General features: G+C 49.6%; 8 protein-coding genes across 8 annotated transcripts; 1 reads left to right on the top strand and 7 right to left on the bottom strand.

Annotated features, from left to right (window-relative positions):
* Positions 1-32: 32 nt before the first annotated feature.
* ASPVEDRAFT_54909 (uncharacterized protein) lies at positions 33-2,740 on the top strand (the record flags this gene model as incomplete). The annotated part of the gene is made up of 10 exons (XM_040814990.1): positions 33-335; positions 392-666; positions 735-937; positions 1,006-1,164; positions 1,216-1,313; positions 1,366-1,516; positions 1,613-1,713; positions 1,773-1,955; positions 2,019-2,594; positions 2,675-2,740. The coding sequence occupies 10 exons, from the start codon at positions 33-35 to the stop codon at positions 2,738-2,740; spliced, it is 2,115 nt and encodes a 704-aa protein (XP_040670569.1).
* Positions 2,741-3,120: 380 nt separating this feature from the next.
* On the bottom strand, positions 3,121-5,019 carry ASPVEDRAFT_86188 (uncharacterized protein; the record flags this gene model as incomplete). Its single annotated transcript, XM_040817804.1, has 1 exon — positions 3,121-5,019. The coding sequence occupies one exon, from the start codon at positions 5,017-5,019 to the stop codon at positions 3,121-3,123; it is 1,899 nt and encodes a 632-aa protein (XP_040670570.1).
* A 1,627-nt stretch (positions 5,020-6,646) lies between these two features.
* On the bottom strand, positions 6,647-8,534 carry ASPVEDRAFT_54910 (sugar porter family MFS transporter; the record flags this gene model as incomplete). The annotated part of the gene is made up of 5 exons (XM_040814991.1): positions 6,647-7,050; positions 7,104-7,335; positions 7,393-7,444; positions 7,513-8,255; positions 8,316-8,534. 5 exons carry the CDS (start codon positions 8,532-8,534, stop codon positions 6,647-6,649), a joined length of 1,650 nt encoding a protein of 549 aa, XP_040670571.1.
* A 3,112-nt stretch (positions 8,535-11,646) lies between these two features.
* ASPVEDRAFT_64123 (alpha/beta hydrolase) lies at positions 11,647-13,354 on the bottom strand (the record flags this gene model as incomplete). The annotated part of the gene is made up of 2 exons (XM_040815714.1): positions 11,647-12,519; positions 12,560-13,354. The coding sequence occupies 2 exons, from the start codon at positions 13,352-13,354 to the stop codon at positions 11,812-11,814; spliced, it is 1,503 nt and encodes a 500-aa protein (XP_040670572.1). The 3' UTR covers positions 11,647-11,811.
* Positions 13,355-13,673: 319 nt separating this feature from the next.
* On the bottom strand, positions 13,674-16,163 carry ASPVEDRAFT_173443 (MFS transporter). The gene is made up of 3 exons (XM_040808740.1): positions 15,359-16,163; positions 14,915-15,304; positions 13,674-14,862 (listed from the first exon to the last, which is right to left on the bottom strand). The coding sequence occupies exons 1-3, from the start codon at positions 15,770-15,772 to the stop codon at positions 13,855-13,857; spliced, it is 1,812 nt and encodes a 603-aa protein (XP_040670573.1). The 5' UTR covers positions 15,773-16,163; the 3' UTR covers positions 13,674-13,854.
* Positions 16,164-17,289: 1,126 nt separating this feature from the next.
* On the bottom strand, positions 17,290-18,609 carry ASPVEDRAFT_137116 (DUF3237 domain-containing protein; the record flags this gene model as incomplete). The annotated part of the gene is made up of 3 exons (XM_040807357.1): positions 17,290-17,661; positions 17,719-18,039; positions 18,094-18,609. 3 exons carry the CDS (start codon positions 18,607-18,609, stop codon positions 17,290-17,292), a joined length of 1,209 nt encoding a protein of 402 aa, XP_040670574.1.
* Positions 18,610-20,532: 1,923 nt separating this feature from the next.
* Positions 20,533-23,004, bottom strand: ASPVEDRAFT_31248 (Rad21/Rec8 N terminal domain protein; the record flags this gene model as incomplete). Its single annotated transcript, XM_040810447.1, has 8 exons — positions 20,533-21,285; positions 21,335-21,886; positions 21,935-22,388; positions 22,438-22,514; positions 22,626-22,698; positions 22,743-22,766; positions 22,843-22,879; positions 22,986-23,004. 8 exons carry the CDS (start codon positions 23,002-23,004, stop codon positions 20,533-20,535), a joined length of 1,989 nt encoding a protein of 662 aa, XP_040670575.1.
* Positions 23,005-23,409: 405 nt separating this feature from the next.
* On the bottom strand, positions 23,410-27,074 carry argEF (bifunctional acetylglutamate kinase/N-acetyl-gamma-glutamyl-phosphate reductase). The gene is made up of 3 exons (XM_040809240.1): positions 24,236-27,074; positions 23,943-24,183; positions 23,410-23,885 (listed from the first exon to the last, which is right to left on the bottom strand). The coding sequence occupies exons 1-3, from the start codon at positions 26,654-26,656 to the stop codon at positions 23,830-23,832; spliced, it is 2,718 nt and encodes a 905-aa protein (XP_040670576.1). The 5' UTR covers positions 26,657-27,074; the 3' UTR covers positions 23,410-23,829.
* Positions 27,075-27,165: the final 91 nt, after the last annotated feature.

Below are 27,165 nucleotides of genomic sequence, written 5' to 3' on the forward strand. Positions count from 1 at the left end.
CAGTTTGTGGCACAATACTAAACCACTGTCTTATGGCAGAACCAGACTCCATTGACAACCTCCTGCGCGCCGCAGGTATTGGTATTGCTGAAGATGACCCAACCGAGCCTGTTTTAACTCTCCGGATGTTCTTACTCGGAATAATATTTTGCATCGTGGTCAGCGGCTTGAACACACTCTATACTCTACGAACGCCGTCCATCACGATCTCTTCATCCGTGGTGCTTTTGCTAGCCTATCCATTGGGAAAATTATGGGAGAAGACTGTTCCTAGCTGGACTGTGCCTCTGGGTGTGTGGTCGTTTAATCTGAACCCGGGGCCGTTTAATACCAAGGTACTTAAGCCCATTCATCCAAGTTGCCGCATTCTCCGATACTTATTCAGGAACAGGAACATGTCTTAATTTATGTCATGTCCAACCTCAGTATTTATGTTCGTCTTGGAGCAGACGTCCTCACAGAACAACAGATGTTTTACGGATACAGCGCCGGATTTGGCTTTCAGTTCGTCATCACGCTCGCCACGTTTCTGGTCGGATTCTGCCTGGCCGGCCTGTGTCGCTCTATTGCTGTCGTGCCGAAAGATTTGACTTGGCCCGGGGTCTTTGGTGTGACTACCCTTGTCACAACACTACATGGTATAGGACAGAAGGATACGCAAGCAAGGTTTGTGGGAATCCGACCTATTATATCCCGCCTTCGACTGCTGCTAATTCTTGCCGTGGGTTACATAGATACGATACGTGGAACATATCCCGCTATGCCTTCTTCAGTTTGGTATTCTGCATCTCATTCTGCTGGTATTGGTTTCCAGATTTTATATTCCCTGCTCTGAGCAACTTCAACTTCGCTTGCTGGATCAAGCCGAAAAGTGTGATTGTCAATCAGCTGCTGGGTGTGAAGAGCGGCATGGGTCTTATTCCTATCACATTTGATTGTAAGTCTGTTATGCGCCGTTAGTGTTTAGAGCTCCTGTATTGTGCTTACCAGGTTGTTTTCGACTAGGGAGTCAAATATCATATCTGGGATCACCACTGCTTATTCCATCATGGGCTATCTTTAATATCGCTGGCGCCCTTGTATTTTGGATTTGGGTTGTGGCTGTTGCTTGCTACTATAGTAACATCTGGAATACGGGATATTTGCCGTTCCAAAGTTCTAAAGGTTTGCCATTAACTGTAAGGTTCAATGATCTGCGTTGTCTGACAACAACAGTGTTCGATAACACGGGAGGCGTATATAACGCGACAAAAATCGTCAATGCTGTATCTGGATACACCCTAGATGTTCAGAAGTATCAAGAGTACTCGCCAGTATGGGTTAAACTAGTATGCCTTGCATGCAAAATGGCTGACGGAAAACTAGGTGTACATGCCTGTCACTTACGCGTTGAATATGTTTGGATTGTCATTCGCAACCCTAACTGCTCTTCTAGTTTGGGTTGTTATAGAGCACTCGGAAATTCTAGTTACCGCAATGAAGAGACTTTCTAAGGGGGGCAAGCAGTTATTATCAGGTCGAGGCCAGAATAAGCAGCCCACAGACAAAGAAACACACAAAACCAGCACGTCTGAAGTCCCTTTTTGGTGGTAACTGGTCTGTTCTGTGTTAGCTCTATTCCTGTGCATCCTCGGAGTTGAGTATTGGGGGGTTGAGCTAAGGTGGTACGGTGTGCTGCTTTCTTGCGCGGTGGCTTTGATCTTTTATACTCCGGTATTGCTCCATCCCCATTTATCTCTATTTCGGTCTTCACAATTTAATGCCCTATACAGCTAGCGCTTGTCTATGCGACCACTAACCTAAAAATCAACATCGACATCATCTGCCGTATCATCGCGGGTGTTATCTTCGAAGGCAAAGTTCTCGCAAACATCTGGTTCTTCGACATCGGCTACATCACCACAATCAAAGGTTTATATTTTGCCCAGGATATGAAACTGGCGTACTACAGCCATGTAATGCTTCCAGATCTAACCCATTGACTGAAAACCAACCCGCTAACAACCAACTCTGTGCAGATCCCCCAGAAATCGCTTTTCATCGTGCAATGCACAGGAATGCTCTTCGGAACCCTCGCTTCTATCCTAACACTAAACTGGTCTTTCGCGAACATTGACTCTGTATGTACTTCGGAAGCTCCCAATGGGTTCTCATGCCCATTCTCCAGCACGCACTTTAACACCTCCCTGATTTGGGGCGCGATCGGGCCCCGTCGGTTCTTCAAAAATAACTATCGAGCAATGTTTTATTTCGCAATCCTGGGTGCGCTCCTAGGTCTCCCGATATACATTCTCCGGAGAAAGTATCCGCGCTCCAATTCGTTGTGGTCCAAGATCCATATCCCGCTCTTCCTAGGCGGCTTGAACTACATCCCACCCGCAACGGGTATGAACTATGGCAGTTGGGTTATCGTAGGTCTTATTTTCGGGTGGGTTATCAAGAAGAGATTGAGTGCATGGTGGGGGAAGTATAACTTTGTGCTGAGTGCGGCGCTGGACACGAGTGTCAGTGTCGCTGGTGTGGTTATCTTTTTTGCGATTTATTTCTCGGGGGCTTCGAAGGGGTTCAAGTGGTGGGGGAACGAGGTTTATAAAGTATGTTTAGACCCTTTACTGGCTTTATTCTGGGTACTTGGCTTAACTTTTTGTTATAATGCTAATTATTGGTCTTGTAGGATACGTGCGATTGGAAGGAGTGCCCATATCTAGAGGTTCCTGAGGGAGGGAGGTTTGGTGTTTGAAATGGGGATCCTGCCTAGGTGACTGGAAGAGTGAAACCATCCGTTGATGCACCATGTCAATATCCAAGTCACTGACTGTATCCTTTGGAATGGTCATAGTCATCGTTGCCTCAATACACTGGACAACGTGACCTGGAGATACGTAGGGTGGGGATCGATTAGGGCTGCCGTCCATTCACACAGTTGTGCCAAAAGGGCAGCTAGGTTTTGTCCTAGAATATATTCTATACACATTAGAATATTAAATAGTATATTAAATTAGATATAATACAATTGTATCAATTATATTGAAAAATCCATTATTCGTCACAGGGTTGACTTATTCCCATCCTTCTGAACACGGAGAGATAGTCAGCCCTTCATTATACCGGTAGTCCCCATCACAGCCTACCCTTGTACCCATGTACCGTCATCCCTCGCGGAATGACCCTCCCTGGGTCACATCTTTCGATGAAGCTCCCGGGAGCCTCACCATCCGTTGAAAACCATGCGTTATTATTATAGCACGCCCAGAACGTATTCAGGCCGCCATAAAACAAATAATTCTTCGCGTCAGGGATATACATAATCCCATTCGCAAGGGCCGCATCTTTCATCCTTTTTGTAATGTCTGACTCAGTACCGGTAGGTGCGTGGCAGGTAATAGCCCGCAGACTACCACCCTGAGCAACCGAGCCAGCGACAGAAATGCTCTCGAGCTCATGATCCAGAGCGCAGAAATGCCGATCCATCCAGTTCCCGCCATTGGCGTAGAGCCCTAAGGACTCGAGCTTGGGGGGTAAGTGGTTTCCGAACTTGGTACCTTCTTCGTGCTTACAGTTATGCCCGTAGAGACCCAGCACAGGAATATTTAATTGTCGTAGCTTGGTGAATTCGCCCAGCGGCGGGCAGAAGTGTGGGAGTTCGCCGTTGTTCCATCCGCGATCGGTGGCAAATACCGGCAGACTCTCGCGTGGAGGGAGTCCGATGTCACGTCTGTCTTGGTATAACTCTAGAAAGCATAGGGTGTCCTTTAGGTGGTGGATCATCTGCCATACTCTCAGATATTGGTGTGGGCCATCCGGGAGAATTTCCCCAGTCTTCGCGCCATGGTACCACCCTCTCACTGTATGATCGACCTGCAACCCTAGTGTGAGACAGCGGAGGTTACAGGTCACCGTAAACAGTGTTGATATACTGCCCTGGAGAAACTCCTCGGTTTGAACAGTGAGGTGTTCAATGTCGCTTGGAGTCTGGCTTTCCAAATCGGCGCTGATCTCTGCATTTAGCATCACAAGCTCTTTTAACTTGGGCAGGGACCAGTAGCTCTTGTAATGGGAGATACTGGTACGGTTAGATTGGAATGATTCGGCCGGGCCTCCAACTCGGACACGCTCAACATTTGCCAAGGGCCGGCTGATTTGAAGAAGAGGCCGCTTCCCGGTTCCCATCGCCATCACCTCTTCGAGAAATGGATCTTGTGCCCAAGTGTCCATGTTCAGACGGACAATCTGCGGGCACAGCGCGATAATGATTGCCATCAATGGCATTTGAAAGTTCCCATACCCGTCACCGTTCCTATTACAGGTGAAGAATGCCGAACTCTGTCTCAGCATCATGCTTGCGCGCTCGGCATTTTCTTCCGTGAAGAGTTTCAGGACCGGATCGAACCACCCTCGATTGTGCTCATAAAGGGAAAATATATACCATTCATGAAATATACTCTCGATGAGGCGATAGAGGCATTGGTCTTCTTCGTCTTGATTTCCATAGTCCACATCCACCCAGTTGATAATCTCAGGCGAGGGTGGACGTGCTTGGCAAAACCATGCGAGGGTTGTATCATCAGGAATAGAGCAGTCGTCACCAATCGGATACTCCTGACAATATCGTTGAAACGTGCACTTATGTTGGATTAGTAGTTCAAAGGCACGCGCCTTCTCTTTCACTCCAAGATCCCTGTGCGTGGACTTGGTGGTAAAGGTTAATTCTCGGACCAGAGAAGCATGGTCCTTTCTCTGCACAATAGTGCGGACAAAGCACCACAGGCTTCCTATCTGGTTTACATCACCTTCGTACCGATAGCTGGCATAAAGCATCGGCGTAAAGGTGCTGTGCCACCTTGAGTTTACCCGGCACAGATGGGCGGGAACCTCCCCCATGAAGTCTGACGCCCTGGGATTGCCGCCAACAATATACTGGTTGATAATGTCCAGAATTTCTTGGGGAAAGCGGGCGGATTTAATACCAAGCTGGTAGTCCAGTACTGGGGCCTCATAATAACTGCTATAAGTCGCCATGATGATATACGTGAGAGGTTCAAGTGGGAGTCATGGAGTATAGACTTTCAGAAAGATCGTGGTGTGGACGAAGCTCGAGTAAGTTTGGAATTTATGACAGCACGACGAATTTTGAGTTTTGCTTGGAGCACTGAGCTTATTTAAATGCTTTTCGAGACTGCCTTTGATGAGAATCATTGTGAACAAGATCTTTGTTGAAATATGCACCGCCAGGTCATTATTGAAATATGAACCGCCATGGTGGCACTTCAGCCGTGAAACCGTGAAGGCCTGTTCACACTTCAAGACAAGGACATCAAAAGTAGTGAACATCAAACAGTAACATCACAATGGACTGGTTTCAACTCAGATGTTGCTGGTTGGAAAGACAATAAAATTAACAGTGGCCTCTTTATTCTTGGAGGCTGCTTGCAAGGTGGTATCGCAAGGCCGGACTCTGTTGTTTCGGATCTGTTCTTCATGGCTATAGATGTTAGTTTTCTGGAAATCTTCTTCCCAGCATTATTCTGTCAGGGGTTTACTCATATTCTATCTCAAGGGAATAGACTTCTCAGATTTGAGCCTTGGTGATGGGGTCGGAATGTTCGCAAGGAGGAGGATACTCCTAGAAGCCATGACTGAAGGTAATATGGAGAAGATGTTTAGTTAGGATTGATAACACAAACTAAAGCAAAAATTCACCCCCCTCCGACTTTCCTCTAGTTTGATATTGCTCTTGTTGTGTTTGTCTCTTCTTTGCTGTTTCTGTTTCTGTTTCTCTTCCACCCCCAACCCACCTAACATCTCGTGGAATCCATCCTACTCTCACCTATTCTATCAGTTTACAACCAGCCTACCACCCTAATATCCCATTCTCCTATCCATCAAAGCAAAGACGCAATGACTCGCAGAAATGGCTCCTACTCTACCCAGCCACACCTCCACAAGTCAGTGGTCGACCTCGCCGAAGAATACGCAAACCTCACTTTTACCTTCCGCCAGGGTGACACAGACCGCAGAGCCACCGATGTTTGAAACACCAGCGTGATGGGCAAATTGACATGCTCCATTGAAAATTGTCGCAAGAGTGGCTGGTCGAGCAAGAAGATAGCGATTCGAATCCGCATGTACCCGGGCCGCCAATACAACGCGAGAGTCTATCATCAGCGCTGCAAGAAGTGTGAGCGGCTTGGTGAGCTAGACCTGGATAATTCCTATGCGGAGCGCGTTGTATATTGGCTCATGAAGTGGAATGACGTGTAAATGGAGAAACCTAGTCATGGTGGACAGGGCAAAGGTCCGCACAACAAGAAATTCTGTGAGGGTTGTAAGGCCGGCCATTGTGAGGAGTAAATGAACTTTGCATTATTCCCATTGAAGGGAATAGAATGTACATGATAGACTATCGATTGGGCTGGGATTGTCACAGACAAGGCTTTGCTAGACTACCAATATGGAGAAACGGATTATTCTGGTTTTAACTTCATTCAGCATAAAACGTCAGCATGACAGACATGATGCGTAGCTATGGTATATGTATCACCCTGACAGGGTATAATTCGCAAACAGCTATTAAATAATGGAAAAGTCCTCCGTGACTCCGCACAGTGGAGAATAGAAGGAGAAAGCTAATCTAGCCAGGTACCGCTTAAGCCTTCTGGGCAACATCTTCAACGGTCAGAGTCACATCCTTTTCGGTGAGACCCATATCAGCGGCGAAGGTGCTGTGAGGCTTCCACTTGGAGGAGGTTCGTGGCGTAGTCTCCTCCATCATCTTGTCAACTTGCTCGAGTGTGAGACCCTTGGTCTCGGGAATTAGGAAGTAGGCGTAGACAAAGGCGCAGGCGCATAGAGAGCCCCAGATAAAGAACACCTTGGACTGGAGGTAGCCCTTATCAGAGTCGACCATGTATGGAGTAATAATGGCGATGATGCAGTTCCAGAGCCAGTTAGAGGCGGTCGACAGAGCAACACCGCGCGAACGGATGGGCAGCGGGTAGATTTCGCCAATAACAACCCAAGCACCAGGGCCCCAAGTAGAGGCGAAGAAGACTGGGAAGGCGTTAGTACCATAATGCAAATATTGGAATAAGGGGAGTACGTACAGATGTAGATGCAGATGAAAGAGATCTGAGCGCTGACGGTCTGGGGGTTTTGGCCGTCAACGACACCAGCGATAGCCACAATAAATTGACAGATAACCATGCCCAGCGCACCCCAGAGTAACAAGGGTCGACGACCAATCTTTTCCATTGTGTAGAAAGAGATAGGGGTGGAAAACACGTTGACAATGGTGGTGATCATGCTGATTAGGAAGGGGTCTTTGATGGTTTTGAGCTATTCGAACGGTTAACTGATAATCCTAGCACGAAAGTGAGAGCGAGGTATACGTACGGTAGTGAAGAAGGTGGTACCGAAGTAAAAGACGAAGTTGACACCAGTCCACCTACCAAGGAATTAGTAAATAGAAACCCAAGCAGCAGGAGGGGGGGTGGGGGGGCGTATAAAACATACTGTTGCATCATCTGGAGGGAGGTTCCCAGAATGGTCCGGCGGAGGTTGCTGTTAGGAGACCAGATGCTGCCGCGGAAACAGTTGAACCAAGTAGCAAAGTAACCACCTTGTGGGATCATCTGCATTTCATATTCGTTGTTGGCCACGATTTCTGCCAATTCTTCCTTAACGTAGCTGGACTCTAGAGGCTGGCCACGGACACGAGCAAGCACCTTAGCTGCGTTGGCCACATCTCCCTTTCGCACATAGTAACGGGGTGATTCAGGAAGGAAAAACAATCCTGTTGCCAGGATAATAGCCCAAAGAAGTTGCAGGGCAATAGGAATACGGTATGAGCCGGAATCAGTGCGGTTCTCAGTACCATAATCCACACAGGAAGCCAGCATCAAACCAACAGTGACGCAGAACTGATATCCAGAAACGATAGCACCACGGACCTTGCGGGGAGAGATCTCTGACATGTAAAGAATGAGAATGGCAGAGACAAAGCCGACACCGAATCCAGCAATCAAACGGCCAACCACCAACAAGGCAACAGTGGTAGAGGCCGTCTGCAGAGCGACACCAACCATAAAAATTGCACAACCGCTAATGATAGTCGTGCGACGACCGAACCAATCGGCAAGGTCACCAGCGATGAGAGCGCCAAAGAATGTTCCAGCGGACAGAATAGAGGTTATAAGGGATTTGTTAGAAGCTGAGATGACAAAACTATCTGGATCGTCCACGTAGTCGGCCTTGTTCTATAATGTCACAATAAATGTTAGCCCAGTTGAGAGGAACCTAAGAGGGTTCAAACGAACCTTTCCTGTGAACTCGTGGATGAAGTAGTCCATCGCCATAACACCGTTGATGTAACCAGAATCATATCCGAAGAAAATGCCACCAAAGGCAGCGAAAGCGCACATCAGATACGTCTTCCAAGTAACAGGGGCTTCGACACGCTGGCCGTCAACAACCCCGTCCGCTGCAGCTACAGGCCGGGCATCAACCTGCCCAACTGCAGAAACTGTCTCCGTCATGGTGACTGAGCGTAAAGATTGTGTGAAAGGGAGAACCGTCTCTGATAAGGCAAGGAAAAAGAGACACAGCAAAAGAGTCTCCCACTGATGGAGGGGACGCCCGCAAAATAAAGGCCGGGGTTGTTATGGGAGAATGGGGAGTCGACGAACTTGTGAAGGGGAGGAGGAATAGAAGAAAACGCAAGGAAGGGGAGGGACGGGCCCGGGAATTTATAGCTCATGCAAGAACGAGATTGAAACCGAGCTGACGGGAATCGCGGTTTCCCCATGCCATTCATTCACTCTACGGGTGCTGTGGTCGGCACAGCACCGGGCCCGGGGAAGCAAGCCCACGGGGAATGCGCCTCTCAACTCGGCCCCACGGCCTCACGAGAGCCACGGAAATTTTCTCGCTTGGTTTCTTTTCTGCTCAGCCCGTCGCTCATTTAGCGGACGACAGACGACCCCACTATTGGTGGTTTGATTGAATGAAATTGCCTCCCCGGGTGGTTTGGCTGGAACCGAAACAGCGCAGGGGAGCGAGGACAAGACCAAAGCGTTGGAAGTGCTCCGGCCACGAGAGAAAGCATTGCAGGGCCAATCAAACACACGAGTACGCGGGCCTTGGGGCGTCCAATTCACAGGTTGCATCCACTACTCTGGTGCTGGCTGCAGGGCGGGTTGTGCACCCTGACCATGTTGTCTCAACTCAACTGAACCCGGGCCAAACGCTGGCAGTCCGGCACGGCGATGGTAGCCGCTAAAAGACAAGGCCCCGACAGAAAGCACATCCCATTGGACTGGATTCCGTGGCGAAGACAAGCCATGGGGAGCTGGCCAAACAGAGACTCGGGCCAACCCCGACCTGACATTCGGGGTGGATGTGGAGGAAGGAAGGCTGATGCCAAGACTGAATCCCGGCGTCAATCTCGATTGGGATGGCCCCCATCCTGCGAGCTCTGATTGGCCAAACCCGACAGGGGACGGAAATGTGACCAACCACGTGGACTCCAGCCAGGCGCATTTTTCGCAACGGGGAGTGCGGAGATTGACCCCGAGTCAGTTTGACAGCCAAAGAATCCAGACCACTTGCAGTCTGCTAGACGACCAAATCCAAATTCTCGCTGTTATTTGTTGCTTAATGGCAACTTGTGAGAGGGCGTCAGCTTGTCATGGAACCTGGTTACGCGAGGCCAACCTGATGCAGTGGATGCTACCTCGCTACCTCACGTTTGTGGTCAGATGGGTGTAACCCTGCCAGTAGCGTGCCAGAACAACTTTCTTGAGAATCGCCACCGTCCAGCTGGATTTACTGTACCATGGACCAAATCCAGCCGAGGACTGCTCTCACTTGCTCTTTCTCTCACTGCTCGGGTATTGCCGAGGTGCACGTGAGCCTCTCCATGTCTCAGTCAGTCAGAGACTGATCTCCAGTCTCGACTCCAGACCACGAACTCGAGCCTTTCTCCAGTCTAATTATGTGATCCTGACTATGGAGTAATTTCCAAACTTCATCTGCCAGGCTGCTACAGGCTAATCTCTTGGCACTCGGGTTGGTCCTGCAGACTCATCGGCCTTGGCACACAAAGCACTCGGCACTTGCAAGACAAGACAATCCAAGACCCCTCAACGAGCCTTAGTTGCCAACCATGTTCCCGATCGTCTTCTCTCTCCATTTCGGAATGTATATTCTGCTTCAATTAGACTTTGGCGATAGCAGAATTGCACCAGCAAGAGCCATCAACGACTCGTGGAAAGTGGGATGATGGATCACGGTTCACTGGCGCCACAGCGCAGTAGCGTCTCCCCATTGCCTCCCAAGAAGGCTTGAGCCCTCATTTCCAACGGCCGGCTTTTCTTCGGGGTTCACGCCTCTGAGCGAAAAATCCCCACCGCTCAGTTCGAGGCCCCAGAATAATGGAAGTTTGGAACTGGGGTTTTGGACGCTTCGTTCTCCCGGTGAGTGTTTTGCGTTAGTGAACACATTTCAGCAGTCTGGGGTCAGGGCATGGAAATGCGGGAATCCCATACGAGATCTATCCCTGTCATCTCGAGTCAATCTGGGGCCATTATTGAATAATACGACATGGGCCGCATTCCGCCCCGAACCGTGCAACGTTCCATGCCATCGGCCACGTTAGTCAAAAAAATCTCACTATTCCATCTCAGGCCAACATCGCCCTGTCTATTCGTCCATTCGCCCGTGACTAGTGTTCGTTAATTTCCGCTCCCCACAATTGATATTGAGCAGTCTTGGACGGGTAAAAATTTTATCGGAGACAGACTAGCTGGAGAGGGAACTGCGTTTGATTGCCTCAGGCACGATAGCCTTGAAGTCTTCATTGGCGTCATGTCTTTGGTGAGGCTGAGTGTTTCTCTGATCTTCTCGGTATTAGGAAAACGATGGCATTATTCAAATATGAGGTTCCCTACGGCGCCAATGTCGAGGATGGCTGTCCAATGTTTCACGGCATCTCAGTCTGAGCACATCCGTTCACTAAAAACAGCGCACCGAACACATTATGCACTTACAACATGCAAGAGCCTCATTCGAAATTAGTGGGAGCCTCAATCAGAGAAGATGCACTGTCCACTTTACCTACCACGAGGGAGCGGCAACCCGGATGTACTCCGTGACAAGCATGATCGTTTTGAGCACTGTCAAGGACAAGCATTCTGCAAATCGAATACACCACCCGCCATTCTCTTGTCTTTTTTCTTTTGAGGAACAATGAACTTTCACTCCGGGAGGGCTCTCAAAGTTAATTCCAATCTCACCCAATTACTCAAAGGGATACATATACTGTCAGAGACGGGCTACGCGCACGCAGAAAGCTTGACTGGCCCCTCACACTACGATCACCTATCTGCCATGCTCGTAGATCGCACGCTGAGCGGAATATACCTAAGGTTCTCTGAGCTAACCTTAATGACTTAGGCCACTTGCCGCGTTTTTTAACACGTTCCTAGCCGCAACCACTTAGATATCAGGCGTATCCTGAGTGTCTCCCCTTCGAGTGATCCTGCGTCACTCGGTCGTAGAACCTCGCAGGGCCTTCATTGAATATACACAGCCTTTTCATTACCACAGGTCTTATGGTTATGGCCGGCAACATATTTATCTTGCGCATATGATTAGTATGCGTGTCACATTTTCATTAAAACAAGACAGTACAACATTGTCTATTTGTCTAGTATATTCAGAATGCCTCGCTCATACGCCAAGGCTAGAAGTACTTGGTAAATACAAGGAAATTCAAAAATATTCAATCCGATCATCTCCTCTATCTAATATCCATCACGAATCTACAATGGTATTCGGTGCCGGGAGCGTCCCATTAGCAAGGAAAGCATCAATTGCCTTGGACGCCGCACCACCCAGAGAATAAGACGTATGGCCACTCCCATCTCTCGTCAGCAGAACTGCCGACGGAATCTGCGCTAGCAGGCCATGCGCCCAGACATAGCTAGTCTCGGGGTCATGGAAGGCGTTGACCATCAGGATTGGCGGCGCCTTTGCCATGGCAGTTTGGTTGAGCGTATGAGGCGGGTTCTTCACAGGCGCGGGCCAGCCAATACAGCCGGCTTCGTAGAGATAGGACTGGGTAGCGCCCTTTGTGTGCGGTGCAAGGTAGTGGCCGAGCTGCGACTTGTATTTGAGCTGCGACAGGGTTGTGGAGCTGTGTGACCAGTCGAGACATCCGACTGCGAGGGAGGGGTATGAAGGGTCAGTCTCACTGGTAGCTATCGTGGAGGATAGACCCGTGGCGTTGCCGGCGATGGTTTCGTTGAGGACTTGCGCTAGGTTTGCCCAGCCCGATGTTCCCCTTCCGGAGACTGGTTCTACGAAGTTCAGGTACCCGTTTCCTTGGACGTTGAGGCGGATGTCTTCGCCTGTCACAAATGGTCGGCAGGTGCTCTGGTTCCCTCTGCATCCGGGTGCGGGAATAGGGGATGCGTCGGCCAGGGCAACGAGGTCGTCGAAGATCTCGGGAAGGTTTTGGCCCTTGAGCGGGCATTCATCTGTAGTTGCGGTGGTATTGCACCAGGCAAAAAAAGTGATTGAGGACGTCCTCGTAGGTGGAAGATTCAGTTTGCAAGGCAGTTGTTTCAGTCTGGGAGTGGTCAACGTTCCCATCGAGGACCAGTCTCCCAACATGTTCGGGGTACAACTCGGCATACTGGGCTCCGATCTGAGTGCCGTAAGAGAGTCCGATCAAATTTAACTTGTCTTCCCTGAGCGCAATGCGGACGGCCTCGAGATCCCTTGCGACGCTGGCGGTGTCGAGGTTGTAGAATAAAGCTCCGGTTTTGTTCCGGCAGCTCTCGCCAAATGCTCGGTTTGAATCCACCAGTGCTTTGAATTCTGCCTCGGTCGACGGAAACAGCGAAGCGCGTTTGTTGTACAGTGTTGGGTCACACTTGACTGGTGTGCTCAAGCCAATCCCACGAAGGTCGAGTCCAATCACGTCGTAGTTCTGGGTCGTTCCGTTTGTATAGAAAGGGATGCCAATAGCTTGTGCCATCGAGGATATCGAGGCAACACCTCCTGGCCCACCCGGGTTGTATATGATACTGCCCTTGTGCTTTCCGGAGCCGGGAGCTCGGTATCTTGACATGCCCAGGGTGATAGTGTCTCCATGAGGACGGCTCCAGTCCAAGGGCACCTGGAGTTCCGCACAGTCAAGGCCGGGCGCCGGTCCCAACAAGGGGGCGTACTCAGCAGGCAGCCCAATGTTTGACAGTGCTGGGAAATTCTCCAGGGTACAGTTCTTCCACTGGATGGAAGGGGCTGCTGCACTGGAGAACGAAACAAGCGACAACAGAAACAGTGGAACCATGGTGTCGAGTGAGATGCAAAAGAATTCGATTGAATTACTCAGATCTGGAAGCGACAAGAATTTTATAAGCTTGAGTGACTAGATCGTCGCTGCCTTGTATCCTGCAGCGGCAGAGCTGAGACTCAGCCTTGCTGGAGAGGGGAAGCTGAGTGGAAATCTTGTAAGGAAGGCCGCCGCCCATCACAATCATAACAAATAAACACAGCCGCAAAGCGCAGCTTGATCACCACACTAAAGTATGACAAGCAAAATTAGGCTGCTGGATTTCAAGTCAAACCAGACCACAACAGCTGTTTGAACCAAATACGTTTTTCCTTTTCCCTACATTATTTCTCGACCTGAGTCTCTCGGAAACACTCAAACAACTCTAATACGGCGATTCATCGTGTCTCCGTAGCATACCACACTACACCTCTTGAGTGGTGCAATTTGTGCATCAAATAATATGTGACATCAATTATTGATTACCTAGCTTGGATGTATATTAATAGGGCCTCAGTCTAACCTGCCGCATACGGACTCCTCTTCCTCAGCGCACCACCAAATTTCCATAAAAATATCGGTGCCAGAATCCCCAGCCCTAGCGAAATGAAACCGAGGAGACTATTTCCCCACCCAAATTGTAGTGCGTCATACATATAAGGCGCAAATAGTGGAAACGCGAACCCACATATTGACCGCAAAAACGAGGTCGCCGCGAGAGCACTTGCTGCGAACCGTGCATACGAGTCAATCATGTATGTCTGTGCGCATTGGAAGGTGACAATGGTTCCCATGCCGAACATTGCAGCACCGATGTTTGGCGCTATCCAGTGTGTGTGCTTCTCGCCTGTCCAGCCGTATATAAAAAGGCTGACCGGGGTGAGGAAAGCTGGGATGCAGAGAAGGGGGACCCGGAATTCAGGTTTCCCCGCACCACCATTCCGAGCCTTCAAACGGCGGTAGACTCTATCGTTGAGCGGGGCGCAAATCTGAGAACCAAGCCAGAACCCTACTCCTAGTGAGATGTAGTTCAATCCGCCAATGCCGATGGATTCGTTGTAGTATTGTTCGCCTGTCCAGAGAGTCGGAAAGGTTGAAAGGACGAGGTAAATGATTCCGTACATGTAAGCGAGGTAAACAGCAAGGGCTTGCACAATTGGCTGCGTGGTCAACAGGCGGAAAGGACGGATGAGAGCCGAGCTGAGTGTTTCGCCGAGTGTCTTGTTTTGGCGCTCTACTTCCGTTTGATAGGACGAGTCGCCCGTTTCAGCACGGATTTTCTTTGCGCGCCTACCAAGGAGAACAGGTGCGTAAGTCTCTTTCAGAAAGAAAAGACCAGCTACTTGGATAACCCCGTCGGCGATAGAAGTCGCGTAGAAGACCCAGCGCCATGTTGTGTACTCTGCGATAAATCCGCCTGCGATGGGGCCGACTGCCGGGCCAAGAAGAGGGGCCAAACTGTAGATAGCAACACCTTTGCCTCGCTCTTCAGGTCTGAAGCAGTCTGATAAAACCGCTCCACCAACCTACGTTAAAGTCAGAATGGACCAAACCTTTCATGGTTGGAGAACAACGTACCGCCATTGGAGCACTACCACCTAGTCCAGAAAAGAGTCGACAAACGATCACTTGCGTCTTGGTTTGTGCCACACCGCAGGCAATATTGAAAACTAGGTAAAACAGGTTGGACAATTGCAGAACGATCACCCTGCCATAGATTTCGGAAAGGGGACCAAGGAAAAGCGGGCCGACGGCGTAAGCCAGAACGAAGATTGAAAGTGTAAGCTGAGATTCAACAGCATCTGTAATGTTCAGATCTTTAGACATAGTAGTCAAAGCTGGTGCCACCATGGAAGAGGATACCGGGGAAATGAATGTGAACAACGACACTGTCACTACAATGGCCCATTTCTTCTTTATGGTCCAATTTTTGGGGTTTCCTGGGTCATCTGGCCCATCCCACGTAATCTGTAGACCAGTTAATATACCGAAAATTAAACAAGACAGCCGTAGTTTACTTACAAGCTTAGGATCAGGTGCTTGCTCAGAACGAGCTGTCCTAGTCTTCCCTATTTCAGCTGTTGGACCCTGCCTGTTTGCCTCCAGGTCAACGTCCCTTTCGTTGACGATCCCGTTCCTGACTTCCAGTGCCACGTCCAAATCCTTCTCGTTGTTTCCCCGCGACGAGTCACGATCTGCCGAAGCTTCATTGTCATAATCACCATGATAAACGGAGTGGTCGTCGAGATAGACACCAGAGTATATGCGAGTGATTTCAGAAGATCTTGGTCGGGAACTTGATCTCTCCCGCTGGGAAGTCGAAGTTGATCCTTGCCTAGCCCGAGGCTTTGAATCTACGGAATCTGAATCCGTACTCGAGCGAGAAGGTTCATGTGTGGTGCTTTCAATATCAAAGCGCTCACGGTGGTCTGACATAACCAGAAACAGCTTCCTCAGATGCCCCGAGCTTCGATATCTGTCGGATGGACACTTGGAAGAGCAACCAAGCCAAGGGCCAGAGAAGCGGGGGACTGGTCTTAACTTATAAGATGGCGAATCAAGTCCAGTCAATCGAACGCGAAACAGGGCGATCACGGTGATAGATCCATGTTAACGCCGATGTGGAGAGGCAGAATTGGAAGAGTGGAAAGATACGGTGGTTGTAACTTGAGGCGATTGGCCATCTCGAAAGCTTGACAAGCGAGAGGCCCGCTGGGAGTTGTTGTCTCTCCACGTCTGGAACCGGCGATTACCTAGGCAGAAAATTTTGCATGCCCATGTTCAGCGGGTTCAACCGCCGTAGTGAGGCAAAAGGTCAGGGAGGGCTATTAAGTCTTTAACTGCAGTGTCATTGGACGCAGCAGCGGCCGCAGACGGATCTTCGGCACGATAAGGTCGGATACGCTTCTTATCGATAAGTTGCCTGTCGCGGGGGATGCCCGCATAGATCCATCATCCCGCAGCAGCTGCCAACTCCATTTTCATGAATTCCAGGTAACTTACCAGTCAATGGTATACACTTTCGTGCCGGTATCCGACTTGCCTTGAAGCTTTATGTTCAACATTCAAAAATAGCTCCGCTATTCTTGATTTAGAAGACCCACAGATTTCAGACAACAGAGAAACTGAACACAGAGCTGAGATGTTGGTCACTGAATTGCCAACTCTCAATTTTCATTTTTTAAAAAAAAGAAAGATTGTTTCTAAACTATCAAGGTCGCCATAAGAGCAGGATACATGCCTGGTATGTGTCCTTGAGAAATCGCTGAGGCAGCGATGGTTCACATGAACTGATGTAGACGGAGATAGGCGGTGTTACTCCATACCCCCACCAGCACTGAGTAGGCGGAACCCATATTCAAAAGGTTCATCAAAGGTTCATTATACGTGTGCTATGCAAACTTATACAACTACTTGGGTCTCGCTATTTCCGTCAGGTGTCTATGAACTACTTACTGGTTCTATACAGTATCCAGATCCATACTAACGTTACATATTCTGGCAAGTACATTACAAGCACAAAAACAGATTACAAATCTGTAATATATATTAAAGCTGCTCGCGATACTCCAAAAATAAAGATACAGGATATACTAGCCATAACAGATTTCCCTTTCCAGAGCACAAGAATACACACCAAGATATCATACTCACATTCTTGCTCCCGCTGGGAAAGGAACATTACAAATTTCAAGGTAAAGCACTAAATAAGTATAAGGTGAGACGGTCGAAAGAGGGTCCATAAGACTGGGGTAGTGGCCAGGGACACAAATACGACGCAACTCTTGTATGGATCCTTGCGTACTTAGCAGGTAGGAAGATAGCACAATACACGTAAAAAGGGATGGAATAAAAGATTGCAGGTAGAACCAAGTGTAAAATTAAATTTTACCCCATAAATAACCAGTGCTCGCTCGAAACGGTAATAAAAACAGCTGCAAGATCGTGGCGTATTAGTTAACGCGGAAAGAATCAAAGATGACTATAAGCTGGTCAGTATACTTGTCGCAACAGCGGGATTGGAGGTACTGACTTTCTTGGCCCCTGCGGCAGCCGCTGGCGATCCACATCAATGTATTCAGGAAAGTATAGCGGTCATCGCCAGTCTCCATGGTGAGGTTCACGCGATACTTGTATGAGTTAGGGTTTATCCCATCCGCCATTGAAGAGTCGCCGAGCTTATCCAACACGTCCTTCGCGCCTGTCAACCATCCAGTGGTTTTGACGACAATGAACGCCGGGGGATCGTCTGCTGTCTGTAGCAGGAAGTTTGCTCGTAGGCTTGTGGAATCCTTGGTCATAACTTGGGAGTCTTGTCCACCGGGCTACTACCATTAGCAAGGTGTCCACAAGAACAAGACCAATGCATTAAGCAAACTTACGACAACTACTCCTTTGCCCCATCTTCCAGCCCACTGGCCACCAACGAACGTGACCCAGTCTCTTGTACCCCAGATACCAGGGCCAACGCCAACCTTCGGGTTCACCTTGAGGCTCAAGCGGAAATCCAGCTCGAGGCTGGGAGCAGGTATCTGAAGTGACCGCGCGACTTCGCCTTCGGGAAATGTGTGGAGGAGGTTATTCGCGGGGATCGAGTCCTTCATAACACTGAGGTAGGTAGGGCATTCCAGGAGATGCTGGCGCTGTCGACTGGTATTCTTTGCGCGTACCTGTTGGCAGTAAATGCACTGCACGGAGAGACACTGTTTCGCGTCAGGACCGGTCTCGCTGTCCATAGGGTCCACCAAGCTACTTACCTTGTCTTCCTCCTTTGCGCGGAACTCAACAAACGCGGCATGGACATCATCAAGGGGAGGCGCAGGGAGATTTGAATTCGACGTCTTTGGCTTCGCTTTCGGGGTGGTGCGAGCAGCCTGCTGCGGCGCGGGAGCAGAGGGGCCAGCGACAGGGCCGGAAGCTGGCAACGACGGGCGTCCAGATAGATTTTGAAGGGGTGTCTGCATGGGAGTCGCATGGGGATTGACACCATTCGACATCATGGCGCCGCCAGGTGTTGAGAGACCGGGATGGCTTGGTGCAGGGCCCGGTGCTGCTGGAGCTGGAGCATTAGGATTGGGGGGGTATCCATTGGCAGCGCCGATACCATTTGGTGTTGGCTGAGCGGGCTGTGTTTGAGCCTGAGCTTGTGCACCACGAAGACCAGGGCACTCAAGCAGGTGCTGCTTCTGGCGTGATGTGTTTTTTGCGCGGATCTGCTGGCAGTAGATGCACTGAACGGAAAGACACTGTTTTGGGGGAAACGAGGTTGTCATGTCAGTTCGGTGACGATGTCGTGTTGAGGCGGTTTTGCTGAAATATTACGCGAAATACGGGAGTCACGCACCTTATCGTCCTCCTTAGCGCGGAACTCGACAAACGCCGCGTGAACTTCCTGGTCGACGGTCCGACCCATGTTCACGACTAAAGGGGCGAAAAAATCGATGGTGAAAGTATTGAAGGGAACCCCCGACTTGAAAATGAGATGAGAAAGCAACTGAGAGAGGCGGATGGGATGGAAGTTGGGGGAGCTGGGCTGAACAGGCGCGCCTGGGACTCAGGGTGGGAAAGTTGAAAAGGAAGAAGACGGAACGGAGACGAGACGAGACGAAACAGTACTAAGCCGCGGTTAACTTACGCGAGCGTCACGAAAGCTTACCGCACCGTAATCATGCTTGCCGACTCCAATTGAGCAACTTCACAGCTAGCTCCCGACAGAGAATCTCTAACTTCAAAAAATAAAGATTTCTATATTTTTACCTTTTTCTCCTCATTATTATAAAAGATAACACTCACTCCTCAAACACCCCGCGAAACTGAAAATGTCGCGCGGCATCTTCCTGTCACGCGGCTGACGAAGCCCATTCGGCCAGTAAGCAGAACCAAATTCCTCAGACTGACTCGAGAGCTCGCTATCACCGTGGGCGTCCCCCATCCACCCATGCAATCGTTGCTATTCTCGGATACGCCAATAAAAGGCATTCCAGCGTTTAAGGAGGGGTGGGATCATAAAGTATTTAAGTGCTTGCTCAATTAATCTAGCTGCCTATTAATCAAAATCCAGCGATTTCTTTTCTCTCAGCTCCCCTCGTTTAAGAATCATATGTTAACTCCATAGTTCTTTGTTGAGAATAGCAAAGCAGTAATACCCTACCATACCGTGAGCTGGTGTAAGAGTGAATTAAAGAAAAGATACTGTGTATGGTGTACGCGTACAGAACACCCGACTCACTTCGTACTAGTACACCTGAAGTTACAGCAGATGAGCTTGTGAAATTGTGGTAAACTCGGACAAAGTGCTTCTTGATTTCAATTTATCTCTCTAATATTTTAAACAATGTCAATATATAAGGTACATAATCGGGACTTCAAGTTCATCTTGAATCTGGCGTTGGCTTTGTTACGAAACGGGTGAAGAAAGTTCCCAACCGCAGAAACAAAAGTCGCGGCACAGCCACAGCCACCGTCAACAACGGCCGCAGTTTCCCCTTGTCCAGCCTGAGGCCTTGAACCAAGCACATGCGAGCTGCCCCGTGCGCTTAGAATGGGTTGCTTTTTATCCTGGGAGAGGAGGAGGAGGGGTAATTATTGCGTAATATAAGACTACTATAATAATTAAGGATGTCATAGGACTGATTAAATACTACTAATATTATAGTATTTTGATTTTCGAGAACAGATCTAAATCAAGTTGAAGTAGGTGGTATTTCACTACGCGTTATCAACCATACGTACATACTATACTGTACATACCTGACTTACGTACCAGATGATGAAACCAAACCAAACCAAACCATCTCCACTCGAATTATATATTTACACTCCGGGACAAATGTTGGTTGATATAATTATACTTGGGCATCGGGTAAAAAAGGGCGTAATATTAGCACTACTTTATTGCATCACTATTAAAACTATTCCGCGATAGCTGATAGTCAATTCAGTTGCTTTGAGATTCCCTGGATGTGTCCGGTTACTACTAGTAAATTGCAAATCTTGCGACTCGAACAGTTGATGCGAATGACCCGAACAAGAGAAAAAAATATAAAGGCAATAACTATTTTGTGGAAAATAAATTGCATGAGAAAATAATATACTGCCGGTATGCTCTGATGTGCCGAATTCGCGCAAAGTAGAATAAGATAAAGAACACCGCTGTCACCGATCAGGTATAAAACGATATTATTGAGCATAATATCCTAGGCCTCCGGTAGGCGTAGGAAAATTTCTCCATACTCATACCGGACACCATGATCTGCGCTGCTCTGGTCTTCGTATGCGTTCTGGCGCACCGAGAGGAAACCTTTAGTCGCAAGGGCAAGGATATGCATGAGACCCTGTGTAGCGACCGCGGGAGAAGTTTTCTGTGGAGGCAGTAGGGTCGCGAAGGTAATCTCTGGATCAATAAATGTGCTTTCGGCAGCATTTTCCGCCGACTTGACCAAGGCTATCTTCACAGCCAGAAAATCCAGGAAGTTTATGCACTCCTGGTCCATCGCTGATTCCGTGAGACTGCTCTGGAGTTCTTGCTGGCTTGTATACGACGGACCAGCAACGTCTAGGTTGGCATGGCTGTTTTCCATGGTGTCGCCATCAAGGTAATGGCCTAGGTCAAAACCTTCCAGCTTGTCGAGGTCATCCTCATAACCAGGAATTGACAGCGAGTCTATGTCGTATTGAAACCCGCGTCCAGCGAGAGGGCTTGCGCTGGTTAGACGGCTACGTGCCCGTGAAATCCCTGAGATACCGACGCTTGCTTCTCTGCCGAAAGAGACGACTGATTCGGGGATACCACGGGATGAAAAGTCACTCACGCTTCCGATACCCCGGAATATATTGGCTGCGGAGGCGTCATGGCGAGAGCTTTGCACAGAGACCGTTATGTTCCAGGGCATTTGCGAAGAGTTTCCATCGTAAAGAGGTGGTGATGCATGACGGGCAAGTTCAACATCCTGGAGAAGTTAGCGTTATGGGTGTTCGGCGTTGGTTATCGAGTTGTACCTGGTTCCAAATATTATTGTCATCCACGAGATCCAACCTGCCCAGATGTGCGTCGTCGTCTTCTCTTGCGCGTACACGTCTTGCCTCAGACTCAGATTCATCATCCAAAGGGCGTTTGCGGCTTGGTTTCTTGGGAGCAAGGGTATCGTATAACTTATCACCGGAGAAGAAGCGCAATGGGTGAGTAAACTGAGCTGTCCCTACACCGGCACCTACACAGCCGATCCCCAGACCGAAAACCCAATACGCTGCATTTTTTTTCGCCTGTGTTGGTATCTTGTTGTTTCGCTTTTGCTTTGAAGCTACTACCATGTTATGCAGATATTCGTCATTCATGCGGGCCAAGTCCACATTACGAAGTCCTGTTTGTCCATCTGTTGGGAGAACTTTAGGAGCTCTTTGTCTTTGTGCAGCTGTCACTTCATTGAGATTATCGATATCTTTCAGTTGAACTACAGGATCGTCACCTATGCCAAACGTCCCTGCATGGCGAGTTGGTCGAGCTGGTTCGTTTGTTATTGCCATTTCAATGTCTTCATCGGCAAGTAGTGGCTATGCATTCCGTTAGCACATAGGTTTTAAATCAGCACAAAAGCTTACCTGATCATCGAACGTCGATTCATTCATTCCGGATTCTCGCGCATCACTGATGGGGTTGAGCCTCGCTTGACTTTGTTGTCTCGGCCCCAGTTCGATTATATTGCCATTCTCGTCAAACTCGAAGTCGGGTTGAAGGAGCACGCCTCCATCCTCGTTCGCCATAAACACACCAAAATCAAGACCACCTTGAACAGAACTTGCAATATCTGCTTCAGAGCTAAAGCCGCCGGTGTTTCCCGGGATGTTGTCATCAAAAGGAAGGTTTAGGTGCAGAGCTGAACTGCTTGAAAGCGCAGATTGACTGAGATCCGGAGTTTGAGACAAGCAAACGCTAGATTGTTGACTTCGTTCGATGTCAAGCAGCCTGTTCAGTTTCGAGAGATCCAGACCGAGCCCAGGAAGGTTATTTTCCGGCAGGAAGGAAGGGTCTTTCGGTAGTACGAGTTGGTCAGGCCTAGAATATTCAGTCAATGCAAGAAGCCAAAACATCGAGGAGAACAAACCTTGCCTTTCCGGCAGTTGGGTCCAACCCTCCAGCCGGAACTGATCTCAACATATGCCTCATTCTATCGTGCATCGCCTGGACATCGAGTAGAGTATATCCACATTGTTGACTGTAAATCCTTGAAACACCATATCTAACACCGAAGACCATCAACCTCAAGCACTCACTTGGTGGATAATGGCTTACAAGAGATTGCTCTGGAGCCTGAGGGCCATCGGCGCCACTGGGTCTATGATCACAGCACAAGCCTTGGGAACATCTACATCCTGTATGGTTTTCCGGTTCAGTCTCCTAGAGACAGACCTCGCACCAAGAGTGGCAACTAGCCTGGGTGAATAGCGTTGTCAGTACTTTCGAGTGTTTGATCGATGTATTCGATTGCTTGTCGATCAGGATGGCATACCAAACAGTGGCCACTCCGTGCTCGGGGGATGTAAGTACTATACGGAGAATGATATGATTAGCATACTACTTCTGAGACTTGCTGAGGATAGAAATGTAGATTTTGCCAATAGTTTATTAGCAGGGGAGGATTGATAAGTATACCTTCATGACTGTAGAACATATCCGTCAAATGGCAGCTTCTATGATTCCTTTTCTTAACTCTCGTTGCGCGTTTTCGTCACAGGTAACACGTTGCCTTGATTCAGTTTACGTGTTTATAGACAAGAGAAGTGCAAGGATGGCTAGAATGAGTAGCCAAAGGAGAGTAAGGAGTAACTTCTAACCACTACAAGTATAGATGGTTAGCGAAGCAATGATAGATGGAAGCTGGGAAAAGCCGGGGGCAATGTTTAAGGTGTCGAGACGTGGTAGGGGTAGAGAAGAGCCCGGGGAAGTGAGAGCATTCTAGATGGAATATAGAACCTCCTCAAGGCGTGACGTGACGTGACACGCCTCGCAACTACCAGTCCTGGAATAGGGAAACTTGCTCAAAAAACAGTTATGAATGAAACAGAGACTTTTCATTCCCTCTCTATCGAAGACCTTACAACGCCGGGAAATTAGATTTGTCTGAAGCGACGAAACGAGGAACGAGCTGTGGAAACGAGTATAAATGAAGGAAGACAGTGACTTAATATGAAAACAAAAGTAATGTAAAACTGGATGTACGTTAACTATGGACCCCCTGCAAGAGCCAAACCGGACTCTTACCAACCTAACAATCCCTGACTCAGAGTAGCAACCCGAAGGTGCAAACAGGGTATGTATGAGAAATGCAACCAGAAATATTGAAATACATATTGGCACCAAGAAAAAAAAGATATTTTCCCTTCAGACGGACGGGGAAAAAGAACAAACAAAACCAGGTTTGAATTTATTTCACAGACCTACCCACCAACTAAATCGGCTTTTATACGACACAGGATTTATAACAAGCGCTAAATGTCTATTCAAGAGGGATACCCTCGTACTCGCTATACCCGAGGGCAAGATTCATGTTTTCTATAATCTCCATGTTAGTATTGTCGGGATTATTAGAAAGGGTGACTAAAAACATACGCAGGCATTGGGTGGCGGCACCCTTGAGGAGGTTGTCAATGGTGGCGCATACAACGACGCGGTTCTCCTTGGAGTGAACGGCGAAGCCACCGACTTCAACGCCGTGGCGGCCAGCAATGTCCTTGACAACGGGTGGCTCGCCGATGATCTTCACAAGCTTCTCGCCAGCATAGCGGTCCTGGTAGATGTTGCGGATGTCACGAGAGGACATGGCCTCCTTGAGAGGAATGTTGATGGTCAGCTAAAAATTGGTTAGCAGAAGAATGATGAGTCGCAGAAGTAGATAAGCATACAGAGATACCCTGGAACCAAACAGCAACATGGGGCATGAAGGCAATGGGAGTACCAAGCTGAGCGCTGATCTCCCTCTCGTGAATGTGGTCCGTCAAGGAGTAAGGAATAATGTTGTTGGTGAGGTTCTGGACATCGTTCTTAGGGCTTGGCTTGGTACCAGCACCGGAGTATCCAGAAATACCAAAGACGGTGGGTTGTCCACCGAGGTGGGGAACAATAGGAGCGATAGCAACCTGAGTTCCGGTGGCATAGCAGCCAGGGTTGGAAATACGAGTTGCCTGGGCGATCTTGGATCGGCTGATCAGTTCGGGCAGACCATAGGTCCACTTGTTATCGAAACGGTAGTCCGCGCTCAGGTCGACAATCACGTTTCCGTCCTGGGCACCCTGGTCGACGGCATCTACGAAGGGCTTGCAGACACCGTTCGGGAGGGCCATCACCCAGCAGTCGACATCACCGTTGGATGACATGCGCTTGACATCCTCGGGGCTCAGGTTCTCATAGATAATCTCACGCTTGTCGTAGCCCTGTAGCTTCTTGCCAGCCAGCTCGCGAGAAGAGACGTGGCGCAGGTCCAGGTGGGGGTGAGCGTTGATAAGACTGATCAGAGCTTGTCCAGTATACCCACGAGCACCAATGAGGGCAACCTTGGAAGGCTTGGTGTTGGAGTTGTTCTTCTCTCCGAGAGGAGGGTTAGGGTTGGTTGTGGCGTAAGTACGGACACTTTGGATAGGAGCCGCGGGGCGTCCGAAGCGAGAAGCGCGGAGCGCGTTGGTGGCGGTAGAAAATGTACGCTTCTGGCCTGCGGAAGCACCCAGAGGCTTGCCAATGTTGGCAGCTGCCTGGGCAGCGCGCTGGAGTCTAGACTCAAGATTGATGTCACCGAACATCTGGCGACCGTGCTGAGTGAACTCTTGAACCAAGAGCTTCACCTCATCGCCGCTCTCAACGCCGTACCAGAATAGAACCTCACCTTCCCGGCTGAGGCTACCGTCGGCCTTGTCAAAGAACCAAGTGAGGTTCTCGTCATCTTCCTTGACGGTCCAGACAAGCTTGGGGTGATCCTTCTTGATGGCAGCGAACACGTTGTCGGCCACGTTTGTCAACCACCCAGACTTGGTGATGGTGAAAGTGGCAAGGTGGGCAGCAGAGGTTACGGAGTCCTTCGCCTGGGGCAGGACAACGGCCAGAGCCTCCATGGGCTCGTCGTAGTAGGCCTTGAAGTCGCGCTCTTTGAGACCCTCGACATAGCGGTCAACAGTCGCCCGAGCATCGAGCCCTTCACGGTCGCGGACCAAAACTTCCTTCAATTGGGCCAAGTCCTCAAACTCAGAAAGAGAAGTCTTGGTGTGCACCTTGTTTCCTCGGCGGATCAGAGTTCCAGCACCAGAGTCAGTAAAAAGCTCCTTCTGCAGATCGGCCGGGTGGATGATGGCAACGCTGGAGGAACGGGGAAGATCGCTGAGAAGATCCTTCATTTCCTTAATCTTCAGGCGAGTGCCGTGACGCACCCACCACTGTGACATCAGGTGATCATATTCCTCGTCGAGATTGATGCTGGAAATCTTCTCGCCGGTATCACCGTTGAACAAACCGCCCTTCTCAGCAAGGTAAACGATCTTAAGGGGCTGGAGAGAACGCGCAAGCTCTCCGGCTGCAACATCAGCGTTGACGTTGAGAACCTGGCCATCGGGAGTCTCCGCCATAGACGTGAGGATGGGAAGGCAACCGGCCTCAATTGCAGACTCAATGGGGGTCTTGTTAACGCCATTAATCTTGCCGACGAGGTTGTACTTCTCCTTGTCGAGGTAGTCGGCCTGGAAGACGCCAGCAGTGAGAGGGCGGGCCCTCACACCCATGCGCTCCAACTCCTCAACCAACTTCAAGTTCTCCTCCAAAAACAACTTCCGGGCCAGAGCCAATGTCTTGCCATCCGTGACTCGGATACCATCCTCAAATTGTGGCTCCACACCGGCGGCCTCAAGCATGCGGTTCAGCTGGGGACCGGCGCCGTGAACGACGATGGGGTAAAGGCCGACATGGTTAAGGAAGGCGAGGGCGGAAGAGAGAGTCTCGAGATGTTCAGTGATAATGGCACCACCGACCTTGATGACGGCAAATTGCTGCGAGGATACGGAGGTGAAGTGAGAGAGATATTGCTGGACCTCACGTTTCGAGCCGATGTTACTCAGCAGCTGGACGACGGTAGTCCGAGTAGAGGAAAGGTGTGTGTCGGCGGCGCGAGAGTAATGGCGGCTCTGCAGCAGCGGCACCGCAGATGCCCTCAGCGAGGCCCGGGTTGTGGGAGAGCAAAGTCTGGCAGATGCGACAGCGTGCGGTGCGGAGAGCGCTCGGAGGGGCTTTGCGGTAGAAGCTCTCCGCACAGCGGTGCGAAGGGAGAACATCCTGTCTACCAGCATGCGGCAGCTTCTTCCGGGTAAATTGGATAGAAGACCTAGAGGAGCGGAGAGGGAGAGAGAGTCAGAGAGGGCCGCGGAGCAAGTATAAGGACGGAGAAGGCGGCGAGCGGAGGAGTCACTGAGGGAAAAATGGAAAGTTGTGCGGAGCTGCTGCGGGTTCGACCGTAGGGACGAATTTGCCGCTCCCCAACGAATAATATGGAACCCGTCACCCAGGCACCGCCCTTTCTGCAGCCAGGATTTACTTTTTCCTTTTCTCCCTGTTTTCGAGGCGCAAAAAAGCAAAAGAAAAATTGGGGCAAGGGCACAATGGGGGGTTCAGCACGACTTACTGCAGGTTCTCTCTTACCCAAGGCTCTATCGGGTCGAGAACCCCCAAATCCGGCGGAGAAGCAGAGGGGAATGCGGGAGACCAGGCTGCAAGCTGGAGCTGCGCGATTTATAAGGGCCTCGAGGGATATATGTACTCCGTAGTATGAGCAACTTAACAGCCCAATGGTCTCCTTGCA

The sequence above is a fragment of the Aspergillus versicolor genome (genome assembly GCF_001890125.1).
Source record: "Aspergillus versicolor CBS 583.65 unplaced genomic scaffold ASPVEscaffold_8, whole genome shotgun sequence".
In the NCBI taxonomy this organism is placed as follows: domain Eukaryota; kingdom Fungi; phylum Ascomycota; class Eurotiomycetes; order Eurotiales; family Aspergillaceae; genus Aspergillus; species Aspergillus versicolor.

Excerpts from the sequence above, each read along its gene's own strand:
- argEF (XM_040809240.1), bottom strand. The coding sequence starts at position 26,656 with ATGCTGGTAGACAGGATGTTCTCCCTTCGCACCGCTGTGCGGAGAGCT. Across the intron at positions 24,184-24,235 it reads TTTGGTTCCAGGGTATCTCT|CTGACCATCAACATTCCTCT; the intron begins GTATGCTTATCT and ends ACCAATTTTTAG. Across the intron at positions 23,886-23,942 it reads TGCCGCCACCCAATGCCTGC|AAAACATGAATCTTGCCCTC; the intron begins GTATGTTTTTAG and ends TGGAGATTATAG.
- ASPVEDRAFT_173443 (XM_040808740.1), bottom strand. The coding sequence starts at position 15,772 with ATGTCAGACCACCGTGAGCGCTTTGATATTGAAAGCACCACACATGAA. Across the intron at positions 15,305-15,358 it reads AAGCACCTGATCCTAAGCTT|ATTACGTGGGATGGGCCAGA; the intron begins GTAAGTAAACTA and ends ACTGGTCTACAG. Across the intron at positions 14,863-14,914 it reads GTGGTAGTGCTCCAATGGCG|GTTGGTGGAGCGGTTTTATC; the intron begins GTACGTTGTTCT and ends ACTTTAACGTAG.